The sequence below is a fragment of the Glycine soja genome, unplaced genomic scaffold, assembly GCF_004193775.1.
Source record: "Glycine soja cultivar W05 unplaced genomic scaffold, ASM419377v2 tig00105553_1_pilon, whole genome shotgun sequence".
Taxonomy (NCBI): domain Eukaryota; kingdom Viridiplantae; phylum Streptophyta; class Magnoliopsida; order Fabales; family Fabaceae; genus Glycine; species Glycine soja.
Window position 1 is genome coordinate 5,722 of NW_021144556.1, and position 26,015 is coordinate 31,736.

General features: G+C 35.8%; 5 protein-coding genes and 2 pseudogenes across 5 annotated transcripts; 5 read left to right on the forward strand and 2 right to left on the reverse strand.

Moving 5' to 3' along the window:
• The first annotated feature begins 3,750 nt into the window (after nucleotides 1-3,750).
• LOC114404664 lies at nucleotides 3,751-4,971 on the forward strand (annotated as a pseudogene).
• A 1,441-nt stretch (nucleotides 4,972-6,412) lies between these two features.
• On the forward strand, nucleotides 6,413-6,978 carry LOC114404656 (auxin-induced protein 10A5). The gene has a single exon (XM_028367524.1). It carries the CDS (start codon nucleotides 6,530-6,532, stop codon nucleotides 6,809-6,811), a length of 282 nt encoding a protein of 93 aa, XP_028223325.1. The 5' UTR covers nucleotides 6,413-6,529; the 3' UTR covers nucleotides 6,812-6,978.
• A 2,398-nt stretch (nucleotides 6,979-9,376) lies between these two features.
• On the forward strand, nucleotides 9,377-9,915 carry LOC114404661 (auxin-induced protein 15A). The gene has a single exon (XM_028367528.1). The coding sequence runs from the start codon at nucleotides 9,491-9,493 to the stop codon at nucleotides 9,737-9,739; it is 249 nt and encodes an 82-aa protein (XP_028223329.1). The 5' UTR covers nucleotides 9,377-9,490; the 3' UTR covers nucleotides 9,740-9,915.
• A 1,070-nt stretch (nucleotides 9,916-10,985) lies between these two features.
• LOC114404660 (auxin-induced protein X10A) lies at nucleotides 10,986-11,519 on the reverse strand. The gene has a single exon (XM_028367527.1). The coding sequence runs from the start codon at nucleotides 11,416-11,418 to the stop codon at nucleotides 11,140-11,142; it is 279 nt and encodes a 92-aa protein (XP_028223328.1). The 5' UTR covers nucleotides 11,419-11,519; the 3' UTR covers nucleotides 10,986-11,139.
• Nucleotides 11,520-18,387: 6,868 nt separating this feature from the next.
• On the forward strand, nucleotides 18,388-19,609 carry LOC114404662 (annotated as a pseudogene).
• Nucleotides 19,610-21,049: 1,440 nt separating this feature from the next.
• On the forward strand, nucleotides 21,050-21,616 carry LOC114404658 (auxin-induced protein 10A5). Its single transcript, XM_028367526.1, has one exon. The coding sequence runs from the start codon at nucleotides 21,168-21,170 to the stop codon at nucleotides 21,447-21,449; it is 282 nt and encodes a 93-aa protein (XP_028223327.1). The 5' UTR covers nucleotides 21,050-21,167; the 3' UTR covers nucleotides 21,450-21,616.
• Nucleotides 21,617-22,515: 899 nt separating this feature from the next.
• LOC114404657 (auxin-induced protein 6B) lies at nucleotides 22,516-23,277 on the reverse strand. Its single transcript, XM_028367525.1, has one exon. It carries the CDS (start codon nucleotides 22,990-22,992, stop codon nucleotides 22,720-22,722), a length of 273 nt encoding a protein of 90 aa, XP_028223326.1. The 5' UTR covers nucleotides 22,993-23,277; the 3' UTR covers nucleotides 22,516-22,719.
• Between the last annotated feature and the right edge of the window lie 2,738 nt (nucleotides 23,278-26,015).

Sequence of the window (26,015 nt, forward strand, 5' to 3'; positions counted from 1 at the left end):
GATTATTTCGTAACCTTGTCTATAATTTACTTTGGACTGAAGCATGTACTATAATTGATTAGTATGTAACGAAAGTGTGTAGTAGTCACTTTGTTTATAATTAGTATTAATGCTATCATAACATTAGACCATGTTTGATCATGTTGTATGCAACTTAGTATCCATGCTCCTTCTCTTTTCTTTTTGTTTTTGTTCTAACAAAATACATATATGAAAATTGTGACACCCTCTACCCCTCACATATATACTAATAAAGGAATAAAAATTCAAATACTGATTAAAAGTATTTTTAAAACATTTTTAAATACAAGCCTTTCAAAGGGGTAAAAGGCTCACATTCACTTTCTTCTACATCATATTCAAACTTGTCCAAATAAATAATAAAGTCATCTCGGCTCAAACAAGGTCGTCTAAGCTTCATACAATTAATATAGAACCTATATCCTAATGTCACATCCCATCAGAGCACTGTGTGACGACGTCCTTCAGCACAAGGTTCCTTAAATCACTTCACCTAGCCATCTGCTCCCCCGAACACAAGGTTCAAGATCATCACAGGATCCAAACACAAACAACACACAGGGAGTGAGTTATCACATTCCTAACTAATAGAGAAAAATAAAACAACATATATGTATAAATATCGTATAACAAAATACCATTTACTTGAGCATAACTCACGTTATTTCACCACACGTCTCATTCGTTTTCACAACATTCGCATACTCAATATTCAAAACACAATATCATCAAATCAATCAATATAGAACAATACACAAGCGTTATGCAGCAGATACACTAAGACTCAATCCTATATGCAATGTGGTACCATGTCAATGAAAAACCTCGTCGGGCGCCTAGAAGTACATGACAAGACAAACCACACACTACCAAGTCAAGTCACTCTCACTAGGTAATATCATAGGGAGACCAGTCAGGGTCACAATGTTTTGCAAGAATGCTCCAACCATATGGGATCAACAACACAATACATATCTCAATATACATGTATTCTATCATTCATCACATGTTCAATTCACCACATACTCACAATTTGAATCATCATTTCATATCCTCAATATAACAATTTATACAAAAGACTATCACAACCTGGGGACGAAAACCCCTCAAATAATATTACACAATTATATCAAAATCATAGGTCAAAATATACAAATATCAAGAGCACAATTTATCAAGCAATTCTCATCAAAACATCAATATTTTATTTATAATCATAAAGGAAAAATTGAAATTTAAAAAATATCCCAAAATAAAACCCTAATTTAATCCTCTAAGGATCCCTACACATGTTCTCACTAACTCCCAATTGTGAATAACTCATCCCTTACCTCTAAGCGGGATCACGTGTCTTCCGACAGCGATAGCGGCATCTCTAGCAATTTTCTGAGATTCCTCAATTTTTCCTCTGATTGCTCTGATAGAGTTCCCAAACGTTAGAGAGAAAGAGAAGGGATTGAAGCCTCCATTTTGTAATGCCTCGTGCGATGCATATTTCTCCCTCCACAGACAATTCTTTGCAAATCCCAACAGTGGAGGTGTGTGGACTTGGATCGCAAACAACATATCAAAATTTCACAACAATCCAATGGTTAACGAAACCGGAATCGTAGTTTTATCGAGACAACTCTGGGTTTCTGCGGGAAAGGAAAAGACTACAATGCAAAGGGTATCTCTCTCAGCTCAGACATGATACGGAAATTCCCAATGGTGAGAATGCTCGAAATTGGGTTGCTAACCTGGTGCTTAAATTTCACGACCATGCTCGAAAGTGTGAAGCAGTCACTTTATTTATAATTAGTATTAATGCTATCATAACATTAGACCATGTTTGATCATGTTGCATGTAACTTAGTATCCATGCTCCTTCTCCTTTCTTTTTGTTTTTGTTCTAACAAAATACATATATGAAAACTAAAGCATTTTCCAGCGCATCCACCACCATGGTTATCAAGTTAATCACCTAGAGTAGCCTGGACTTTGGCTCAAGCTCTTACTGTAACTATTGCTTATGCTATAACTCCTACTTTTGTTGCGGCTTCTTGATGCATAACGTGATCTACAGTATGATCGATCCCTATACTTTCTATCCCATGGCGAGATTGACTTGAATGATAATAAAGGTGAGTATAAACACTGTAGATCATCAAAAATGAAATTTTAGCTAATGTAATAACAAACCTTTAATGTCGCCTTTTTCTTGAATTAAAATACGTTAACTTTAACAAATAAAGTCATTATATATTTTTGTTAATTTATTCATCTCCATATTTCATTTCACCTTCTTAATTTCATAAATTCTAATATTAGGTCCAAATGTAGCAACACAACTTGGCCTCTTCCAACAAGTCAAAATGTACATCTTTATCATCTGATGAGGAAGTTTATGAAATCTCACAAACTCATTTAAGAAAAAAGGCAAATAAAGAAGATGGCACAACTCAAAGACCAAAGCTAAAACTATCCAAGTCAAAAGATACATCTTCATCATCAAAAGAAGAAGAAAGTTCATTAAAGAAAAATGTGGAAAAAAAATATGTCATCAGCAAAAGCTCCAAGCTACAAGCATGCACGAAATCAAAAGATGCATCTTCATAATCAAATGAAATTTATTCAATCTCAAAGTTTAAAAAGAAGCATAACAAAGAAAACAAAATTCAACAACAGGTCGCTCGTAAAAGAAAATAAATACAAAAAGTTTATTTAAACAAACAATTTTGGGAGTTTTATTAGCATAATATTTATGTGTTTTAAGATTATGATTGACTATTTTCCTTTCATTATATATATTTCACATTATGTCTTTTAACATTATGTGCTTTATTATGTCCATTTAACTTTATTCTTATATTACTCTTATAATATTTATGCATAACACTTACTTTTACCTTCACGTTACTCAATTTTAGTTGAGTGGTCATACTCCAATTTTAAAATATTTCCTTATAAATATATGGATAAATCAAATTATCATAATTTATAGATAATTTTTTTAACTCATTTAACTGTCAATGATATAAAATATCATTAATAATTATATTTTTAATTTTTATTTATCAATCAAATTATTTATTTAAATATTTTTTAAATTATTTACAAACCTGTGCATCGCACGGATCTATGTCTAGTTGTAACTTATTCTGAGTAAGGTTGTAATAGATATAATTATTATTTGAATAGTTATCCGCTTAAAAGTCCGTTTTCTTTGCTGCACAAGAAAAATACTAGAACAACGAACAATAACAAGTTCCATTTATTGTCGTGTTGAAACTTAGTTTTGGGACGCCAGAAGAATGCAACATTTTTTATTCAGTTATGTTTTAGCAATATATGCACGCATAGGAAACAAAAAAATTGAAACTTGAATTTTTATAATTCCAAGATTTCAAATACACACATGGCATGGTTTTGAAAACTACTATGATACTGTATGCCAATGAGTGCCTCTACGTTATGCGTGACAAATAATTTGTCCGTAGTAACTACACCTGCATATGCATTCAGTACAAGAGTCACATTCAAAAATTTCTCATTGCAACATTTAGAGTAAGGATCTTTCAGATTTGAGTTGAAAAACAAGAAGATGAATTTACCATTCAACGTTAACTTTTACTATATATAAAAACCACAAATAATCTTGGGTACCGGCACAACACATCTTTCTCACATTTCACTCAAAAACTTCAAGTAATATAATTGTTCCTTAATTGTCACACACACTACGCTAGCATGGTTGCCAAAAATCATTTCTACCATATTGCATTTGCAATGCTTCTCTGCATGGCATTCTTGGCTTTTCAAGTCACATGTCGCACTCTCCAAGATGCATCCATGTATGAGAGGCATGAGCAACGGATGACTCGTTACAGCAAGGTGTATAAGGATCCTCCGGAAAGTTTTTAAGGAAATGTAAATTACATTGAAGCCTGCAACAATGCCGCCGATAAACCTTACAAGTGAGGCATTAATCAATTTGCACCCAGAAATAGATTCAAGGGGCATATGTGCTCCTCAATCATAAGCATAACTACTTTTAAGTTTGAAAACGTGACTGCAACACCATCCACAGTGGATTGTAGGCAGAAGGGAGCAGTTACACCGTCAAGGACCAAGGTCAATGTGGTAAGTTCTTGATAATTTGTTTCACAAATCAAATTAACTTGAATGGTCATCTAACCACTAATTTACCTTGTATTGTAGGATGTTTTTGGGCGCTTTCCGCTGTTGCAGCAACTGAAGGAATTCATGCGCTGTGAGCTGGAAAATTGATCTTATTGTCATGAGAACCAGAACTTGTTGATTGTTACACAAAGGGTGTGGACCAAGGTTGTGAGGGTGGTCTTACGGATGATGCTTTCAAATTCATCATCCAAAATCATGGACTCAACACTGAAGCCAATTACCCCTATATAAGGGTGTTGATGGAAAGTGCAATGCAAATGAAGCAGACAAGAATGCTGCTACTATTAATTACTGGGTATGATGATGTCCCTGCCAACAAGGAGAAGGCACATACTTCAAAAAGCTGTGGCCAATAACCCAGTTTCCGTAGCTATCGATGCCAGTGGCTCTGACTTTCAGTTTTACAAGAGTGGTGTCTTCACTGGTTCCTGTGGAACTGAGTTGGATCACGGTGTCACTGCCGTGGGGTATGGTGTTAGTGATGATGGGACTGAATATTGGTTGGTTAAGAACTCGCGGGGACCGAGTGGGGTGAAGAAGGTTACATTAGGATGCAAAGGGGTGTGGATTCTGAGGAAGCACTGTGTGGCATAGCTGTGCAAGCATCTTACCCTAGTGCATAATCTTAAATCTAGATACAATTATACGTATCTTTTTAAGCATTGATTCCTGATATAGGTCGCGTATACCACTGTATCTCCTGCGTGAACACAACATTGTACACTGTACTTGTTATCATTTATCAATCAATTACTTTGCAATGAAAAATGAGTCATGGTTATGACTGATGAGTTATAAAATACAAGCTAATTAAAGGTGTAAAATCCTAAACAGAAAGAAGAGAAAAGTAGAAAGGCAGAGATCCTGAGTGAGAAACCAATTCTCTATAAAAATATGTATTGGTAGTCACTACAATGATACAGCGTGTTGCTTAAACACACAGAGACATGCTCCATGAAATATGAATCTGTCATTCTAATGGTCCTTCCCCCTTCCTGCTCAAGAAACGGAGATTTTTACAAGGTGAGAAGACGCCTATTGTACCAAATGTCTTCACTAATCTATGTTAGTCTCCTACAGTGTGAGATTTATTGTCAATTCAAGCAACATGTTATACGTTGGAAGACCTCTTCACTGCAAGGAATTGTGAGGCCACCCATGGGATGATCATATCCAAACTCTTCCTCAGCTTGAGTCAACAAGTCCTGGAATGAAGGTTGGTTCATGTATGATACGGGAATCACAAACCGCTTCATTTTCTCCCCGACATAGACTGCAAGATAGCCTTTTGGCGCATCCACCGCATTTGATGCCTTTCTGATACCAGGTAAACGAAAACCCATTGTTGTATTGATTTGAGAAGAGAATTTCTTAAGAAAAGTGTTGAGAATTTTGAATGCTTTGGGATGTGAATGATTTGTGTTGGTGCTAAATGCTTGCTGCCATGAATATATATATAGAAAAGCATATGTAAGAAAACATCGGCTGTATGAATTATTGGTGAAGGAGAGCTATGAGATAAGATAAATGGGACCAACTTAGAGACAAGGGCATATGGTGTTGTCTTGAGGACTTTCTCAAGAATTAAGATAATACTATCCCTGCTTATCGAGTGAAGGCTAACAGATTTCCCAACATTTTAGAAACCACATACGAAGAAAAAAAAATCAAAGTGGATCATGTTGACAATTACTAATTAAAGGGGGCAGAGACAATAAACTTAATGTGTGGAAATAAATTGTAGGCTGCTGTCGGTGAGAATATTTCGTACATAAAAAATGTGGTTCATAGTACTTTATGATCATGTATTCAGTATTGGTTTTCTTCTTACTTCCAAAAACTTATTCAGAGCTGTCAATCTGGTCGGCTTAAGGTTTACTGGTTGCTATCGGTCACATGGTAGATATATTTATCAAAATAATTGTCAGCTTACAATCATTTGAAGAAGCATGTGAGATGTCTTAAGCATATCCACCATTGGATTAGCCATACCACGATGCCTGAACAAACATTAGGTTGTCAGGTGGGTAATTTGGTGGCCACTAACTCAGAAGGTGAGGTACGTATGCACTCCTATTGAACTTCCTATTCCTTGAAAGAGACCTCTGAGACAATACCATGTGATCCTTTCTCCCTCAGTAGACCCCATCATGGCCCACTGTGCAATTGGATTGCAGAGGTCCTAGACATTATATATACACAATTTCTAGGGTTTCCAAGCAACACAAGTCATCCCATTCCTGAAGTATCAGAACTCAAAAATTTCTTCCGCATACGACTTCTTTGATATCAGTATAATACTTGTTGTGTGGAGCAACAGAAAATAATGGGTTTTCGCATAGCAGGTATTGTTAGGCGGACTTCGTTTTATACAACCCAAGCAGCCTCCAAGAGGGTGGACGTACCAAAAGGCTATGCTGCAGTCTATGTTGGAGATAAGATGAGACGGTTCACAATTCCAGTATCATACTTGAACGAACCTTCATTTCAAGAATTACTCAGTCAAGCAGAAGAAGAATTCGGATACGATCATCCAATGGGTGGTCTAACAATACCATGCAAGGAAGAGGAGTTCCTAAACGTTACCGCTCACTTGAATGAGCTGTAATTCATGCTAACGGAGACTGAGATAGATTAGATGAGGCAAATTTGTACAGATGGCATTTTCTTTTTTGTACAGAATTTAAAACCTGTTGCCTGAATGAGAATGCAACAAAAGACATTCTTTAAGCACTTTTTTCTTTTTCCAAATCTCAATTATATATTGAACCGTAACATTATCATATTTAACTTGATATATGTCAGCAATAGGCTATCAGCTAATTAATATTGGGAATTAAGCACAGTAATCATGTTGGAGATATTGACCAACCTGGATAAGGGCTGTTAATTAATGCTTCCCTTGCTTATTTTTCAATATATGTCCGTGATCTGAACAAGGAACGCACAACGCATTAGTTTTCCTGAAACAGTTTTTGCCGCTAGCCTGTTGCTTTATTTTCTATTTAATATGTGGCTCATTCAGTTCCTGGTTTAAGCAACACAAAGTAATTGTGTATCTTGAGTTAATTTAGTACTCCCTTCCGTTCTATCATCACCCCAAAAGCATTATCATTTTCCAAGGGTCATTCATTCTTCTATTTTCCTAAACAAGATTGATTATTAGTTGTTACTTGGGCAGGAAAGCATGGATTGTCAGTACTGTGATATTGCCCCAAAATAGGAACTCTAATCCATTCAATTTTAATGAATAGTAAACAGCAGTCTATTATGCATGGCCAATAATTTTTCCCTTTCCAACTTATTTCTGTTTGTTAAATTTAAATTGAGAATTTGGATCACCGATTTCAAAGTCAAGCTGCATAAAGTATTTTGGGATGCTATAATTATGATATTATTGTTTGTCCGTCATAATTGCAACCCTCGATGTTAAGCCCATTGTTATTTTACACCTGCCTTGGCACCAAAATTTTAATGAAATATATTTTGACTTTTCCCAAATTAATTTATCTTTCTCATATATGGTCCTAGGTAAAATTATTTTTGCTCTACCCTTGCTAGGAATCATGTGTTATATTTCCGTTGTAAAATTTAACGGAACAAATTAAAGTATTTTTTTTTTTTTTTACAGAAACCAACCTTGATCATACAGGGTGAAGTGAACATTGTAAAAAAATAACAGAAAACACAGAGGAGTTGCTTTGAGTAGTTGAATTCATTGTCATTACACCAAAAAAATAATGAAATACTGACTTTTGTCATTCTATAATCTTTCTTTTCCCTCTTTCTCCAAAAGGGAGATCTTTACAAGTTGAGAAGACGCCTATTGTACAAAATGTCTTCGCTAATCTATGCAGCCTCCAAAAAAAATTGACATTTATTAATTCAAGAAAGAAGTTATATGTTGGAAGACATCTTCACTGCAAGGAATTGTGAGGCCACCGTTGGGATGATGATATCCAAACTCTTCCTCAGCCTGACTTAACAAGTCCTGGAATGAGGGTTTGTTCAAGTAAGATACGGGGATCACAAACCGCCTCATTTTCTCTCCGACATAGACTGCAAGGTAGCCCTTTTCCACATCCACGGCTTTCGAAGATGCTTGGTTTGCAGAAAATGATGCCTTTCTGATACCAGGCAAACGAAAACCCATTGTTGTATGTGTTGAAATTAGGGACAGAGTGTCCAAAAAGACTTGTAAATTGAAGATGGAATTTTTGAACTACGAATGCTTTAGGATGTCAATGATTTTGGTTGTGCTAAAACCTTGCAACCATGAATATATATAGATGAAAGAATTTGTAACAAACAGTTGGCTACATGAATTATTGTGGGGGGAAGGCAATGAGATAAGTGATGGGACCGACAGGAGACAGGGGCATATGGTGTTGCCTTGGAGGACTTTATCAAGAATTAACGTTGCATGTTATAGTAGCTAAGATAATCCTATCTAATTTTCTGGTGTGAATCCGCTTGAAATAAAACAGATGTATAATGTCAAACCTCAGAAATATAATGGTCTATGATCTCTTGCTATCTATCTGTGTTGCCTTATAATTCATCAGTCAGAAAATACCTTCCAGTTGTACTCCAGCATAACATGAAGAAAACATGTCCAAAGCATGCCTGCAAAAGTATGGAATACCGAATAATGCACTAAAAAATGGGAGGATACACTTAGGCACGTCTCATTTGGTTACAAGTGGAGGCTTTATGTTGGCCATTGTTTGATAAGGTGGTGTTACACACGTCAAAACAACTTTTGGAAAAAACAAGGGCATATGGAGCTGTCCTATCGGAATTGATAGCTCTGAAACAGTGTAGATAAGATGACAACTAACACTGAGTGCATGATCGTATCACCAGGCATCCTGAACCACATTGTTTTGCTGTACGTCAAATTCTAAGTAGCAGTACTGCATGAAATTTGCATAAATGAAATTTCTGGCCCCCACCACGCTGAATAAGCTTCTGTCAACAAGATCAAATGAAGGTGGGACTCATGTTATCTACAATCACTTGTTACGTTGATTCTTAAGAAAGTCCTCTAAGACAACACCCCATATGCCATGTCTCTCATTTGGTCCCATGACTCCTATCTGATGTCCCTGCATCACCAATAATTTAAGTGCCCAACTAATGGTTCCATGCATATCCTTATGTCTATATAAATATTCATGGCCGCAAGCATTGAGGACCAACACAAATCATTCACATCATAAAGTGTTTGAAATTCAAAATTCTCAACACTTCTCTTCAACCATTCTCTTCTCAGATCAATACAACAATGGGATTTCGTTTACCTGGCATCAGAAAGGCATCAAAAGCGGCGGACGCACCAAAAGGCTATCTTGCAGTCTATGTCGGAGAGAAATTGAAGCGGTTTGTGATTCCCGTATCATACTTGAACCAACCTTCATTCCAGGACTTGTTGAGTCAAGCTGAGGAAGAGTTTGGATATGATCATCCCATGGGTGGCCTCACAATTCCTTGCAGTGAAGATGTCTTCCAATGTATAACTTCTTGCTTGAATTGAGCAGAAATGTCACAGTATAGGAGACTGACGTAGATTAGAGGAGACATTTTGTATAATAGGCGTGTTCTCTAAGTGTACAGATCCCCCTTTCTCAAGAGAGAGGAAATACAAACATAATATGTTATTCTATTGATTAATTGCAATGAATTGAGCAACTCAAGCAGCTTCGATCTCTATACTTTATGTTTATTTGTTTCAATCTTCCCTTCTCTCTGTATGAGCCAGGTATCAATATTCTGTTAGAAGTTGATAAATTTCAAATCAGTAATGGTACAAAAATGATTTCCAGGAAGGGTATAGCAGAAGTATTTTCCCTCGGACCAAGGATAGTTAAAATAATTTGGCAGAAAAAGTTAAAATGTATTCTAATAATAATTATTTTTATCAAATTAAAATTTTGAGCTGCAAGGTCCGAAGCACACGAGGTACCTTCCCTGCCGAAGCAGGTGCAAAATACAATTGGACGTAACACCGAGGTTTATTTTCTTCCTTGAATAGACATGGCCGACTCTGGTGACAAAAACTTTCTCTTGTATGATATTCACGAACGGTATGGCCCATTTTCACTAACCCTATATAGGGAGAAGTGGAGGAACCAATGCTTTTTACATAACTTCGGTCTACCAGATAAAATGAAATTATATATGACCATACCGTGCAAGAAGAATAGTTCGAAACTGTGTGGATCGGAGTTCTTACTTTATGTCCACCAAAAGTTGGCGATCTGTTCTGTTATTTCTGTGATATTTGGGGCAATACCATGGTACGTAGTAATAATTCCATGGCAATACCATAGTAGTAACAACTCCATGGCTGCTTGTTTAGGAAAATGAAAGAGTTGATGAACCTTTGGACAACGATAATGATTTTGCAGTGATGATAGAGTGGGAGGGAGTAATAATTCAACCGAAGATATATAATTACATTGTGGTGCTTAAAGAGGGAACTAAAAGAAGCACATGTTATAGAAGAATGTGGCAACAAGTGGCGAAAACTGTTTCAGGACAAAAAAGTGTTGTGCATTTCTTGTTCAGGTCATGGACAAATATTGAAATACAATAGGTCAGTTTAGTAATTAACAACCTTATCAAGGTTGCCCTGTATCTCCAACAGAATTACGGCAATTAATGCCTAATATTTATAAGCCGATAGTCTGATCATGCTGATACATATCAATAACTTAAATTTGACAATGATACTGTGTGTTATCTGTTAAACCATATCAAGATTTGGCAAAGGCAAAAAGTGATTAAACAATACGTGTCCTGTGCTGCATTAATTCTCATTAAGGAAACAGGTTTCAACTTCAGTAGAAAATAGAAATCCCTAACAATAAAAGAAAATGCCTCTTCTGTACAAATTTGCCTCATCTAATCTATCCGTGTATCCATTAGCATGATTTACAGGTCATTCAAGTGAGAGGTGACGGTTAGGAACTCATCCTCCTTGCATGGTATTGTGAGACCGCCCATTGGATGGTCATACCCGAATTCTTCCTCAGCTTGATTCAACAAATCTTGAAAGGATGGTTGGTTCAAGTATGATACGGGGATAAGAAACCGCCTCATTTTGTCTCCAACATAGACTACAAGGTAGCCCTTTGGCACCTCCACAGATTTGGAAGATGCTTGGTTTGCAGCAATTGATGTCTTCCTGATGCCAGGTAAGCGAAAACCCATTGTTGTTGTATGAGTTGAGACTTGGGAAGAGAATATTGTGAATAAGATGCAAGTTTTTGAACTTCAAATGCTTTAGGATGTGAATCACTTCTGTTGTCCTAAATGCTTGCATCCATGAACATATATAGAAGAAATAATTGGAGAGGAATCATTGGCTGCATGAATCACTGAGGTGGGAGGACTATAAGACAAGACTGATTGGATGGGACAGACAGGGAGACAAGGGCATATGGACTGCCTTGGAGGACTTTCTCGCGTGAAATAAAATAGATGTCAGGCATCAGAAATAATTAAAATGATATATGACCTCTCGCTATCCGCTGCCTTATAATTCATCAGCCAGAAATTACCTTCCAGAACATGCCCAGAGCATGTTTACAAAAATATGGAATACCAAATAATGCTTGAATAGACGTTACGTTTCACTGAGGCACGTCTCATTTGGTTACATGTGGAGGCTTTATGCTGGCCAATTAATGTATGATAAGGTGGGGTTACGCAAGTCTTCACAACTTATCCTTCATAGTTGGACCGAAGACAACACCATGTGATATCTCATGCGTATGCCCTCCATCCATTGACAGTCACTTTCTCTGGGAATTGGGTTTCCACAGAATCTTACAAACTATATATATACACAATTCTTGGTCTTCAGTCAACACAAATAACACAAGCCATTGCATTCCTCAAGCTTCGACATTTTGGATCATTCTTTTCAAATTAGAGATTGTTCTTCTTCCTTCAATCAAGCAAAATAGAATGGGTTTCCGTTTACCTGCTGTTCGACGGGCATCGTTCACGGCTAGCCAAGCAGCTTCAAAATCTGTACAAGTTCCAAAGGGCTATCTTGCAGTGTATGTTGGGGAGAAACAAAAGCGGTTTGTGGTTCCCGTATCATACTTGAATCAGCCTTCATTCCAAGATCTTTTGTATCAAGCTGAGGAAGAGTTTGGATATGATCATCCCTTGGGTGGCCTCACAATTCCTTGCAGTGAAGATGTTTTCCAACATATAACTTCTCACTTGAATTGAGACCACAAATCTCACTGTGGGAGACTCACATAGATTAGTAGACATTTTACACTATAGGCATCTTCTCAACTTGTAAAGATTACCAATTTTTGAGTAATGACAACAAATCCAATTTCTATGCATTTCTTTTTATCAGTTACATTAATGTTCACTTCCTTCTGCTAGCTATTACAACGATATATAGGCACTATTAAGAGGTTTCTCATGCTGAAAAAAAATAATCATGACTGTTATATATATAACAGCCCACATGCTTCACAGCAAGGAAAAGCTATAATAGTATTTTGGTAGGAACTAAGAGCTTGGAACATGAATTTGATAATTCGGGTTGGGATTAAATGATTTTTACTTTCTATAATAACACATAATATTAAAATTCAAGACCCCAATCGTACACCTTTTTATTGAGATGTATCAATTATATATCAAATAATAGTGCCACATGAGGCATGTATATATATGGTATATTTTAAACTGTGAGCTGTATAAATTGAAGTACCATCTCAACTCAGCTCATTGATATAACACCTATAACGATTTTCATTTTCATTAAAGCATGATAGAATTTCGAATGAAATTAAAGTGTTGATATATCGGTTAAGGAATCAGTAGATTTAGTAGTTGCAATGGTCAATCAATATAATAATCTATCGGTCAATACTTTAAGAATATGGGAGCTACAAATCTTGGTCATATAATCACACCGTATTGATGATTATGATTAAAAGTTATTTAGTGATGACATGACTACTTGAAAGAGGCATGTGCATACATGTTCTCGTTTAGGATAGATGATATTCAAGAAATTGAAAAGAAAAAAATTGTATTAGATGCATAACTCAAAGCCATCAGATCAACATTTGAACGTGTATCACCCATAAACTTAAAATACGCTAATTTTAACAATTAAAGTCATTATATATTTTTGTTAATTTATTTATCTTCATATTCTCGTTAATACAGCTCTAAATTATTCTTTCATTGAGCAATACAAATAAATTATTCAACTATACTGAGTAGTTGAGTGTCAATTTTTTATCTCCTATTTTCATAGCAAGGTAATGTGCATTATATTATATTTTACCATGACAACCTAACCATGATTAGCATGACACAACTTGCATAAATGTTACTTTTAAATGAATATACAATATCATGGGTGTGCTTGCTAATATGATTTAATTTTAATATTTTGGGATATGATACTTCATGAGTGGCTGATATTCAGCTGTTGGTTTGGCCTATTAATTGGTCTTCCACTACTCTATGTGAAATGTGAATTGATGATTATTTTGTAACTTTAGCAATATATGCTATGTTAAAAGTGAATTTATGATTATTTTGTAACCTTGTCTATAATTTACGTTGGACTCAAGCATGTACTATAATTGATTAGTATGTAACAAAAGTGTGTAGCAGTCACTTTGTTTATAATTAGTCTTAATGCTATCATAACATTAGACCATGTTTGATAATGTTTTATGCAACTTAGTATCCATGCTCCTTCTCTTTTCTTTTGGTTTTTGTTCTAACAAAATACATATATGAAAATTAAAGCATTTTCCAGCGCATCCACCATCATGGTTATCAAGTTAATCACCTAGAGTGACCTGGACTTTGGCTCAAGCTCCTACTATAACTCTTGCTTATGCTACAACTCGTGCTTATGCTATAACTCCTACTTCTGTTGTGGCTTCTTGATGCATAAGGTGATCTAAAGTATGATCGATCCCTATACTTTCTATCCCATGGCGAGATTGACTTGAATGATAATAAAGGTGAGTATAAACACTCTAGATTATCAAAAATGAGATTTTAGCTAATGTAATAACAAACCTGTAATGTCGCCTTTGTCTTGGATTAAAATACGTTAATTTTAACAAATAAAGTCATTATATATTTTTGTTAATTTACTTATCTCCATATTTCATTTCACCTTTTTAATTTCATAAATTCTAATAATAGGTCCAAATGTAGCAACACAACTTCGCCTCTTCCACCAAGTCAAAAGGTACATCTTTATCATCTGACGAGGAAGTTTATGAAATCTCAGAAACTCATCTAATGAGGATGTTTATGAAATCTCACAACTTTGGCCTATTGGTCTTCCACTATTCTATGTCAAACGTGAATTTATGATTATTTTGTAACTTTAGGAATATATGCTATGTCAAAGGTGAACTTATGATTATTTCGTAACCTTGTCTATAATTTACTTTGGACTGAAGCATGTACTATAATTGATTAGTATGTAACGAAAGTGTGTAGTAGTCACTTTGTTTATAATTAGTATTAATGCTATCATAACATTAGACCATGTTTGATCATGTTGTATGCAACTTAGTATCCATGCTCCTTCTCTTTTCTTTTTGTTTTTGTTCTAACAAAATACATATATGAAAATTGTGACACCCTCTACCCCTCACATATATACTAATAAAGGAATAAAAATTCAAATACTGATTAAAAGTATTTTTAAAACATTTTTAAATACAAGCCTTTCAAAGGGGTAAAAGGCTCACATTCACTTTCTTCTACATCATATTCAAACTTGTCCAAATAAATAATAAAGTCATCTCGGCTCAAACAAGGTCGTCTAAGCTTCATACAATTAATATAGAACCTATATCCTAATGTCACATCCCATCAGAGCACTGTGTGACGACGTCCTTCAGCACAAGGTTCCTTAAATCACTTCACCTAGCCATCTGCTCCCCCGAACACAAGGTTCAAGATCATCACAGGATCCAAACACAAACAACACACAGGGAGTGAGTTATCACATTCCTAACTAATAGAGAAAAATAAAACAACATATATGTATAAATATCGTATAACAAAATACCATTTACTTGAGCATAACTCACGTTATTTCACCACACGTCTCATTCGTTTTCACAACATTCGCATACTCAATATTCAAAACACAATATCATCAAATCAATCAATATAGAACAATACACAAGCGTTATGCAGCAGATACACTAAGACTCAATCCTATATGCAATGTGGTACCATGTCAATGAAAAACCTCGTCGGGCGCCTAGAAGTACATGACAAGACAAACCACACACTACCAAGTCAAGTCACTCTCACTAGGTAATATCATAGGGAGACCAGTCAGGGTCACAATGTTTTGCAAGAATGCTCCAACCATATGGGATCAACAACACAATACATATCTCAATATACATGTATTCTATCATTCATCACATGTTCAATTCACCACATACTCACAATTTGAATCATCATTTCATATCCTCAATATAACAATTTATACAAAAGACTATCACAACCTGGGGACGAAAACCCCTCAAATAATATTACACAATTATATCAAAATCATAGGTCAAAATATACAAATATCAAGAGCACAATTTATCAAGCAATTCTCATCAAAACATCAATATTTTATTTATAATCATAAAGGAAAAATTGAAATTTAAAAAATATCCCAAAATAAAACCCTAATTTAATCCTCTAAGGATCCCTACACATGTTCTCACTAACTCCCAATTGTGAATAACTCATCCCTTACCTCTAAGCGGGATCACGTGTCTTCCGACAGCGATAGCGGCATCTCTAGCAATTTTCTGAGATTCCTCAATTTTTCCTCTGATTGCTCTGATAGAGTTCCCAAACGTTAGAGAGAAAGAGAAGGGATTGAAGCCTCCATTTTGTAATGCTTCGTGCGATGCATATTTCTCCCTCCACAGACAATTCTTTGCAAATCCCAACAGTGGAGGTGTGTGGACTTGGATCGCAAACAACATATCAAAATTTCACAACAATCCAATGGTTAACGAAACCGGAATCGTAGTTTTATCGAGACAACTCTGGGTTTCTGCGGGAAAGGAAAAGACTACAATGCAAAGGGTATCTCTCTCAGCTCAGACATGATACGGAAATTCCCAATGGTGAGAATGCTCGAAATTGGGTTGCTAACCTGGTGCTTAAATTTCACGACCATGCTCGAAAGTGTGAAGCAGTCACTTTATTTATAATTAGTATTAATGCTATCATAACATTAGACCATGTTTGATCATGTTGCATGTAACTTAGTATCCATGCTCCTTCTCCTTTCTTTTTGTTTTTGTTCTAACAAAATACATATATGAAAACTAAAGCATTTTCCAGCGCATCCACCACCATGGTTATCAAGTTAATCACCTAGAGTAGCCTGGACTTTGGCTCAAGCTCTTACTGTAACTATTGCTTATGCTATAACTCCTACTTTTGTTGCGGCTTCTTGATGCATAAGGTGATCTACAGTATGATCGATCCCTATACTTTCTATCCCATGGTGAGATTGACTTGAATGATAATAAAGGTGAGTATAAACACTGTAGATCATCAAAAATGAAATTTTAGCTAATGTAATAACAAACCTTTAATGTCGCCTTTGTCTTGAATTAAAATACGTTAACTTTAACAAATAAAGTCATTATATATTTTTGTTAATTTATTCATCTCCATATTTCATTTCACCTTCTTAATTTCATAAATTCTAATATTAGGTCCAAATGTAGCAACACAACTTGGCCTCTTCCAACAAGTCAAAATGTACATCTTTATCATCTGATGAGGAAGTTTATGAAATCTCACAAACTCATTTAAGAAAAAAGGCAAATAAAGAAGATGGCACAACTCAAAGACCAAAGCTAAAACTATCCAAGTCAAAAGATACATCTTCATCATCAAAAGAAGAAGAAAGTTCATTAAAGAAAAATGTGGAAAAAAAATATGTCATCAGCAAAAGCTCCAAGCTACAAGCATGCAAGAAATCAAAAGATGCATCTTCATAATCAAATGAAATTTATTCAATCTCAAAGTTTAAAAAGAAGCATAACAAAGAAAACAAAATTCAACAACAGGTCGCTAGTAAAAGAAAATAAATACAAAAAGTTTATTTAAACAAACAATTTTGGGAGTTTTATTAGCATAATATTTATGTGTTTTAAGATTATGATTGACTATTTTCCTTTCATTATATATATTTCACATTATGTGTTTTAACATTATGTGCTTTATTATGTCCATTTAACTTTATTCTTATATTACTCTTATAATATTTATGCATAACACTTACTTTTACCTTCACGTTACTCAATTTTAGTTGAGTGGTCATACTCCAATTTTAAAATATTTCCTTATAAATATATGGATAAATCAAATTATCATAATTTATAGATAATTTTTTTTAACTCATTTAACTGTCAATGATATAAAATATCATTAATAATTATATTTTTAATTTTTATTTATCAATCAAATTATTTATTTAAATATTTTTTAAATTATTTACAAACCTGTGCATCGCACGGATCTATGTCTAGTTGTAACTTATTCCGAGTAAGGTTGTAATAGATATAATTATTATTTGAATAGTTATCCGCTTAAAAGTCCGTTTTCTTTGCTACACAAGAAAAATACTAGAACAACGAACAATAACAAGTTCCATTTATTGTCGTGTTGAAACTTAGTTTTGGGACGCCAGAAGAATGCAACATTTTTTATTCAGTTATGTTTTAGCAATATATGCACGCATAGGAAACAAAAAAATTGAAACTTGAATTTTTATAATTCCAAGATTTCAAATACACACATGGCATGGTTTTGAAAACTACTATGATACTGTATGCCAATGAGTGCCTCTACGTTATGCGTGACAAATAATTTGTCCGTAGTAACTACACCTGCATATGCATTCAGTACAAGAGTCACATTCAAAAATTTCTCATTGCAACATTTAGAGTAAGGATCTTTCAGATTTGAGTTGAAAAACAAGAAGATGAATTTACCATTCAACGTTAACTTTTACTATATATAAAAACCACAAATAATCTTGGGTACCGGCACAACACATCTTTCTCACATTTCACTCAAAAACTTCAAGTAATATAATTGTTCCTTAATTGTCACACACACTACGCTAGCATGGTTGCCAAAAATCATTTCTACCATATTGCATTTGCAATGCTTCTCTGCATGGCATTCTTGGCTTTTCAAGTCACATGTCGCACTCTCCAAGATGCATCCATGTATGAGAGGCATGAGCAACGGATGACTCGTTACAGCAAGGTGTATAAGGATCCTCCGGAAAGTTTTTAAGGAAATGTAAATTACATTGAAGCCTGCAACAATGCCGCCGATAAACCTTACAAGTGAGGCATTAATCAATTTGCACCCAGAAATAGATTCAAGGGGCATATGTGCTCCTCAATCATAAGCATAACTACTTTTAAGTTTGAAAACGTGACTGCAACACCATCCACAGTGGATTGTAGGCAGAAGGGAGCAGTTACACCGTCAAGGACCAAGGTCAATGTGGTAAGTTCTTGATAATTTGTTTCACAAATCAAATTAACTTGAATGGTCATCTAACCACTAATTTACCTTGTATTGTAGGATGTTTTTGGGCGCTTTCCGCTGTTGCAGCAACTGAAGGAATTCATGCGCTGTGAGCTGGAAAATTGATCTTATTGTCATGAGAACCAGAACTTGTTGATTGTGACACAAAGGGTGTGGACCAAGGTTGTGAGGGTGGTCTTACGGATGATGCTTTCAAATTCATCATCCAAAATCATGGACTCAACACTGAAGCCAATTACCCCTATATAAGGGTGTTGATGGAAAGTGCAATGCAAATGAAGCAGACAAGAATGCTGCTACTATTAATTACTGGGTATGATGATGTCCCTGCCAACAATGAGAAGGCACATACTTCAAAAAGCTGTGGCCAATAACCCAGTTTCCGTAGCTATCGATGCCAGTGGCTCTGACTTTCAGTTTTACAAGAGTGGTGTCTTCACTGGTTCCTGTGGAACTGAGTTGGATCACGGTGTCACTGCCGTGGGGTATGGTGTTAGTGATGATGGGACTGAATATTGGTTGGTTAAGAACTCGCGGGGAACCGAGTGGGGTGAAGAAGGTTACATTAGGATGCAAAGGGGTGTGGATTCTGAGGAAGCACTGTGTGGCATAGCTGTGCAAGCATCTTACCCTAGTGCATAATCTTAAATCTAGATACAATTATACGTATCTTTTTAAGCATTGATTCCTGATATAGGTCGCGTATACCACTGTATCTCCTGCGTGAACACAACATTGTACACTGTACTTGTTATCATTTATCAATCAATTACTTTGCAATGAAAAATGAGTCATGGTTATGACTGATGAGTTATAAAATACAAGCTAATTAAAGGTGTAAAATCCTAAACAGAAAGAAGAGAAAAGTAGAAAGGCAGAGATCCTGAGTGAGAAACCAATTCTCTATAAAAATATGTATTGGTAGTCACTACAATGATACAGCGTGTTGCTTAAACACACAGAGACATGCTCCATGAAATATGAATCTGTCATTCTAATGGTCCTTCCCCCTTCCTGCTCAAGAAACGGAGATTTTTACAAGGTGAGAAGACGCCTATTGTACCAAATGTCTTCACTAATCTATGTTAGTCTCCTACAGTGTGAGATTTATTGTCAATTCAAGCAACATGTTATACGTTGGAAGACCTCTTCACTGCAAGGAATTGTGAGGCCACCCATGGGATGATCATATCCAAACTCTTCCTCAGCTTGAGTCAACAAGTCCTGGAATGAAGGTTGGTTCATGTATGATACGGGAATCACAAACCGCTTCATTTTCTCCCCGACATAGACTGCAAGATAGCCTTTTGGCGCATCCACCGCATTTGATGCCTTTCTGATACCAGGTAAACGAAAACCCATTGTTGTATTGATTTGAGAAGAGAATTTCTTAAGAAAAGTGTTGAGAATTTTGAATGCTTTGGGATGTGAATGATTTGTGTTGGTGCTAAATGCTTGCTGCCATGAATATATATATAGAAAAGCATATGTAAGAAAACATCGGCTGTATGAATTATTGGTGAAGGAGAGCTATGAGATAAGATAAATGGGACCAACTTAGAGACAAGGGCATATGGTGTTGTCTTGAGGACTTTCTCAAGAATTAAGATAATACTATCCCTGCTTATCGAGTGAAGGCTAACAGATTTCCCAACATTTTAGAAACCACATACGAAGAAAAAAAAATCAAAGTGGATCATGTTGACAATTACTAATTAAAGGGGGCAGAGACAATAAACTTAATGTGTGGAAATAAATTGTAGGCTGCTGTCGGTGAGAATATTTCGTACATAAAAAATGTGGTTCATAGTACTTTATGATCATGTATTCAGTATTGGTTTTCTTCTTACTTCCAAAAACTTATTCAGAGCTGTCAATCTGGTCGGCTTAAGGTTTACTGGTTGCTATCGGTCACATGGTAGATATATTTATCAAAATAATTGTCAGCTTACAATCATTTGAAGAAGCATGTGAGATGTCTTAAGCATATCCACCATTGGATTAGCCATACCACGATGCCTGAACAAACATTAGGTTGTCAGGTGGGTAATTTGGTGGCCACTAACTCAGAAGGTGAGGTACGTATGCACTCCTATTGAACTTCCTATTCCTTGAAAGAGACCTCTGAGACAATACCATGTGATCCTTTCTCCCTCAGTAGACCCCATCATGGCCCACTGTGCAATTGGATTGCAGAGGTCCTAGACATTATATATACACAATTTCTAGGGTTTCCAAGCAACACAAGTCATCCCATTCCTGAAGTATCAGAACTCAAAAATTTCTTCCGCATACGACTTCTTTGATATCAGTATAATACTTGTTGTGTGGAGCAACAGAAAATAATGGGTTTTCGCATAGCAGGTATTGTTAGGCGGACTTCGTTTTATACAACCCAAGCAGCCTCCAAGAGGGTGGACGTACCAAAAGGCTATGCTGCAGTCTATGTTGGAGATAAGATGAGACGGTTCACAATTCCAGTATCATACTTGAACGAACCTTCATTTCAAGAATTACTCAGTCAAGCAGAAGAAGAATTCGGATACGATCATCCAATGGGTGGTCTAACAATACCATGCAAGGAAGAGGAGTTCCTAAACGTTACCGCTCACTTGAATGAGCTGTAATTCATGCTAACGGAGATTGAGATAGATTAGATGAGGCAAATTTGTACAGATGGCATTTTCTTTTTTGTACAGAATTTAAAACCTGTTGCCTGAATGAGAATGCAACAAAAGACATTCTTTAAGCACTTTTTTCTTTTTCCAAATCTCAATTATATATTGAACCGTAACATTATCATATTTAACTTGATATATGTCAGCAATAGGCTATCAGCTAATTAATATTGGGAATTAAGCACAGTAATCATGTTGGAGATATTGACCAACCTGGATAAGGGCTGTTAATTAATGCTTCCCTTGCTTATTTTTCAATATATGTCCGTGATCTGAACAAGGAACGCACAACGCATTAGTTTTCCTGAAACAGTTTTTGCCGCTAGCCTGTTGCTTTATTTTCTATTTAATATGTGGCTCATTCAGTTCCTGGTTTAAGCAACACAAAGTAATTGTGTATCTTGAGTTAATTTAGTACTCCCTTCCGTTCTATCATCACCCCAAAAGCATTATCATTTTCCAAGGGTCATTCATTCTTCTATTTTCCTAAACAAGATTGATTATTAGTTGTTACTTGGGCAGGAAAGCATGGATTGTCAGTACTGTGATATTGCCCCAAAATAGGAACTCTAATCCATTCAATTTTAATGAATAGTAAACAGCAGTCTATTATGCATGGCCAATAATTTTTCCCTTTCCAACTTATTTCTGTTTGTTAAATTTAAATTGAGAATTTGGATCACCGATTTCAAAGTCAAGCTGCATAAAGTATTTTGGGATGCTATAATTATGATATTATTGTTTGTCCGTCATAATTGCAACCCTCGATGTTAAGCCCATTGTTATTTTACACCTGCCTTGGCACCAAAATTTTAATGAAATATATTTTGACTTTTCCCAAATTAATTTATCTTTCTCATATATGGTCCTAGGTAAAATTATTTTTGCTCTACCCTTGCTAGGAATCATGTGTTATATTTCCGTTGTAAAATTTATCGGAACAAATTAAAGTATTTTTTTTTTTTTTACAGAAACCAACCTTGATCATACAGGGTGAAGTGAACATTGTAAAAAATAACAGAAAACACAGAGGAGTTGCTTTGAGTAGTTGAATTCATTGTCATTACACCAAAAAAATAATGAAATACTGACTTTTGTCATTCTATAATCTTTCTTTTCCCTCTTTCTCGAAAAGGGAGATCTTTACAAGTTGAGAAGACGCCTATTGTACAAAATGTCTTCGCTAATCTATGCAGCCTCCAAAAAAAATTGACATTTATTAATTCAAGAAAGAAGTTATATGTTGGAAGACATCTTCACTGCAAGGAATTGTGAGGCCACCGTTGGGATGATGATATCCAAACTCTTCCTCAGCCTGACTTAACAAGTCCTGGAATGAGGGTTTGTTCAAGTAAGATACGGGGATCACAAACCGCCTCATTTTCTCTCCGACATAGACTGCAAGGTAGCCCTTTTCCACATCCACGGCTTTTGAAGATGCTTGGTTTGCAGAAAATGATGCCTTTCTGATACCAGGCAAACGAAAACCCATTGTTGTATGTGTTGAAATTAGGGACAGAGTGTCCAAAAAGACTTGTAAATTGAAGATGGAATTTTTGAACTACGAATGCTTTAGGATGTCAATGATTTTGGTTGTGCTAAAACCTTGCAACCATGAATATATATAGATGAAAGAATTTGTAACAAACAGTTGGCTACATGAATTATTGTGGGGGGAAGGCAATGAGATAAGTGATGGGACCGACAGGAGACAGGGGCATATGGTGTTGCCTTGGAGGACTTTATCAAGAATTAACGTTGCATGTTATAGTAGCTAAGATAATCCTATCTAATTTTCTGGTGTGAATCCACTTGAAATAAAACAGATGTATAATGTCAAACCTCAGAAATATAATGGTCTATGATCTCTTGCTATCTATCTGTGTTGCCTTATAATTCATCAGTCAGAAAATACCTTCCAGTTGTACTCCAGCATAACATGAAGAAAACATGTCCAAAGCATGCCTGCAAAAGTATGGAATACCGAATAATGCACTAAAAAAATGTGAGGATACACTTAGGCACGTCTCATTTGGTTACAAGTGGAGGCTTTATGTTGGCCATTGTTTGATAAGGTGGTGTTACACACGTCAAAACAACTTTTGGAAAAAACAAGGGCATATGGAGCTGTCCTATCGGAATTGATAGCTCTGAAACAGTGTAGATAAGATGACAACTAACACTGAGTGCATGATCGTATCACCAGGCATCCTGACCACATTGTTTTGCTGTACGTCAATTCTAAGTAGCAGTACTGCATGAAATTTGCATAATGAATTTCTGGCCCCCACCACGCTGATAAGCTTCTGTCACAAGATCAAATGAAGGTGGGACTCATGTTATCTACAATCACTTGTTACGTTGATTCTTAAGAAAGTCCTCTAAGACAACACCCCATATGCATGTCTCTCATTTGGTCCCATGACTCCTATCTGATGTCCTGCATCACCAATAATTTAAGTGCCCAACTAATGGTTCATGCATATCTTATGTCTATATAAATATTCATGGCCGCAAGCATTGAGGACCAACACAATCATTCACATCATAAAGTGTTTGAAATTCAAAATTCTCAACACTTCTCTTCAACCATTCTCTTCTCAGATCAATACAACAATGGGATTTCGTTTACCTGGCATCAGAAAGGCATCAAAAGCGGCGGACGCACCAAAAGGCTATCTTGCAGTCTATGTCGGAGAGAAATTGAAGCGGTTTGTGATTCCCGTATCATACTTGAACCAACCTTCATTCCAGGACTTGTTGAGTCAAGCTGAGGAAGAGTTTGGATATGATCATCCCATGGGTGGCCTCACAATTCCTTGCAGTGAAGATGTCTTCCAATGTTAACTTCTTGCTTGAATTGAGCAGAAATGTCACAGTATAGGAGACTGACGTAGATTAGAGGAGAATTTTGTATAATAGGCGTGTTCTCTAAGTGTACAGATCCCCTTTCTCAAGAGAGAGGAAATACAAACATAATATGTTATTCTATTGATTAATTGCAATGAATTGAGCACTCAAGCAGCTTCGATCTCTATACTTTATGTTTATTTGTTTCAATCTTCCCTTCTCTCTGTATGAGCCAGGTATCAATATTCTGTTAGAAGTTGATAAATTTCAAATCAGTAATGGTACAAAAATGATTTCCAGGAAGGGTATAGCAGAAGTATTTTCCCTCGGACCAAGGATAGTTAAAATAATTTGGCAGAAAAGTTAAAATGTATTCTAATAATAATTATTTTTATCAAATTAAAATTTTGAGCTGCAAGGTCCGAGCACACGAGGTACCTTCCCTGCCGAAGCAGGTGCAAAATACAATTGGACGTAACACCGAGGTTTATTTCTTCCTTGAATAGACATGGCCGACTCTGGTGACAAAAACTTTCTCTTGTATGATATTCACGAACGGTATGGCCCATTTTCACTAACCCTATATAGGGAGAAGTGGAGGAACCAATGCTTTTTACATAACTTCGGTCTACCAGATAAAATGAATTATATATGACCATACCGTGCAAGAAGAATAGTTCGAAACTGTGTGGATCGGAGTTCTTACTTTATGTCCACCAAAAGTTGGCGATCTGTTCTGTTATTTCTGTGATATTTGGGCAATACCATGGTACGTAGTAATATTCCATGGCAATACCATAGTAGTAACAAACTCCATGGCTGCTTGTTTAGGAAAATGAAAGTTGATAACCTTTGGACAACGATAATGATTTTGCAGTGATGATAGAGTGGGAGGGAGTAATAATTCAACCGAAGATATATAATTACATTGTGGTGCTTAAAGAGGGAACTAAAAGAAGCACATGTTATAGAAGAATGTGGCAACAAGGGCGAAAAACTGTTTCAGGACAAAAAAGTGTTGTGCATTTCTTGTTCAGGTCATGGACAAATATTGAAATACAATAGGTCAGTTTAGTAATTAACAACCTTATCAAGGTTGCCCTGTATCTCCAACAGAATTACGGCAATTAATGCCTAATATTTATAAGCCGATAGTCTGATCATGCTGATACATATCAATAACTTAAATTTGACAATGATACTGTGTGTTATCTGTTAAACCATATCAAGATTTGGCAAAGGCAAAAAAGTGATTAAACAATACGTTCCTGTGCTGCATTAATTCTCATTAAGGAAACAGGTTTCAACTTCAGTAGAAAATAGAAATCCCTAACAATAAAAGAAAAATGCCTCTTCTGTACAAATTTGCCTCATCTAATCTATCCGTGTATCCATTAGCATGATTTACAGGTCATTCAAGTGAGAGGTGACGGTTAGGAACTCATCCTCCTTGCATGGTATTGTGAGACCGCCATTGGATGGTCATACCCGAATTCTTCCTCAGCTTGATTCAACAAATCTTGAAAAGGATGGTTGGTTCAAGTATGATACGGGATAAGAAACCGCCTCATTTTGTCTCCAACATAGACTACAAGGTAGCCCTTTGGCACCTCCACAGATTTGGAAGATGCTTGTTTGCAGCAATTGATGTCTTCCTGATGCCAG

Bases quoted from the DNA above. Each gene is read 5' to 3' on its own strand.
- LOC114404661 (XM_028367528.1), top strand. From the start codon at position 9,491: ATGGGATTTCGTTTACCTGGCATCAGAAAGGCATCAAAAGCGGCGGAC.
- LOC114404658 (XM_028367526.1), top strand. From the start codon at position 21,168: ATGGGTTTTCGCATAGCAGGTATTGTTAGGCGGACTTCGTTTTATACA.
- LOC114404660 (XM_028367527.1), bottom strand. From the start codon at position 11,418: ATGGGTTTTCGCTTACCTGGCATCAGGAAGACATCAATTGCTGCAAAC.
- LOC114404657 (XM_028367525.1), bottom strand. From the start codon at position 22,992: ATGGGTTTTCGTTTGCCTGGTATCAGAAAGGCATCATTTTCTGCAAAC.
- LOC114404656 (XM_028367524.1), top strand. From the start codon at position 6,530: ATGGGTTTTCGCATAGCAGGTATTGTTAGGCGGACTTCGTTTTATACA.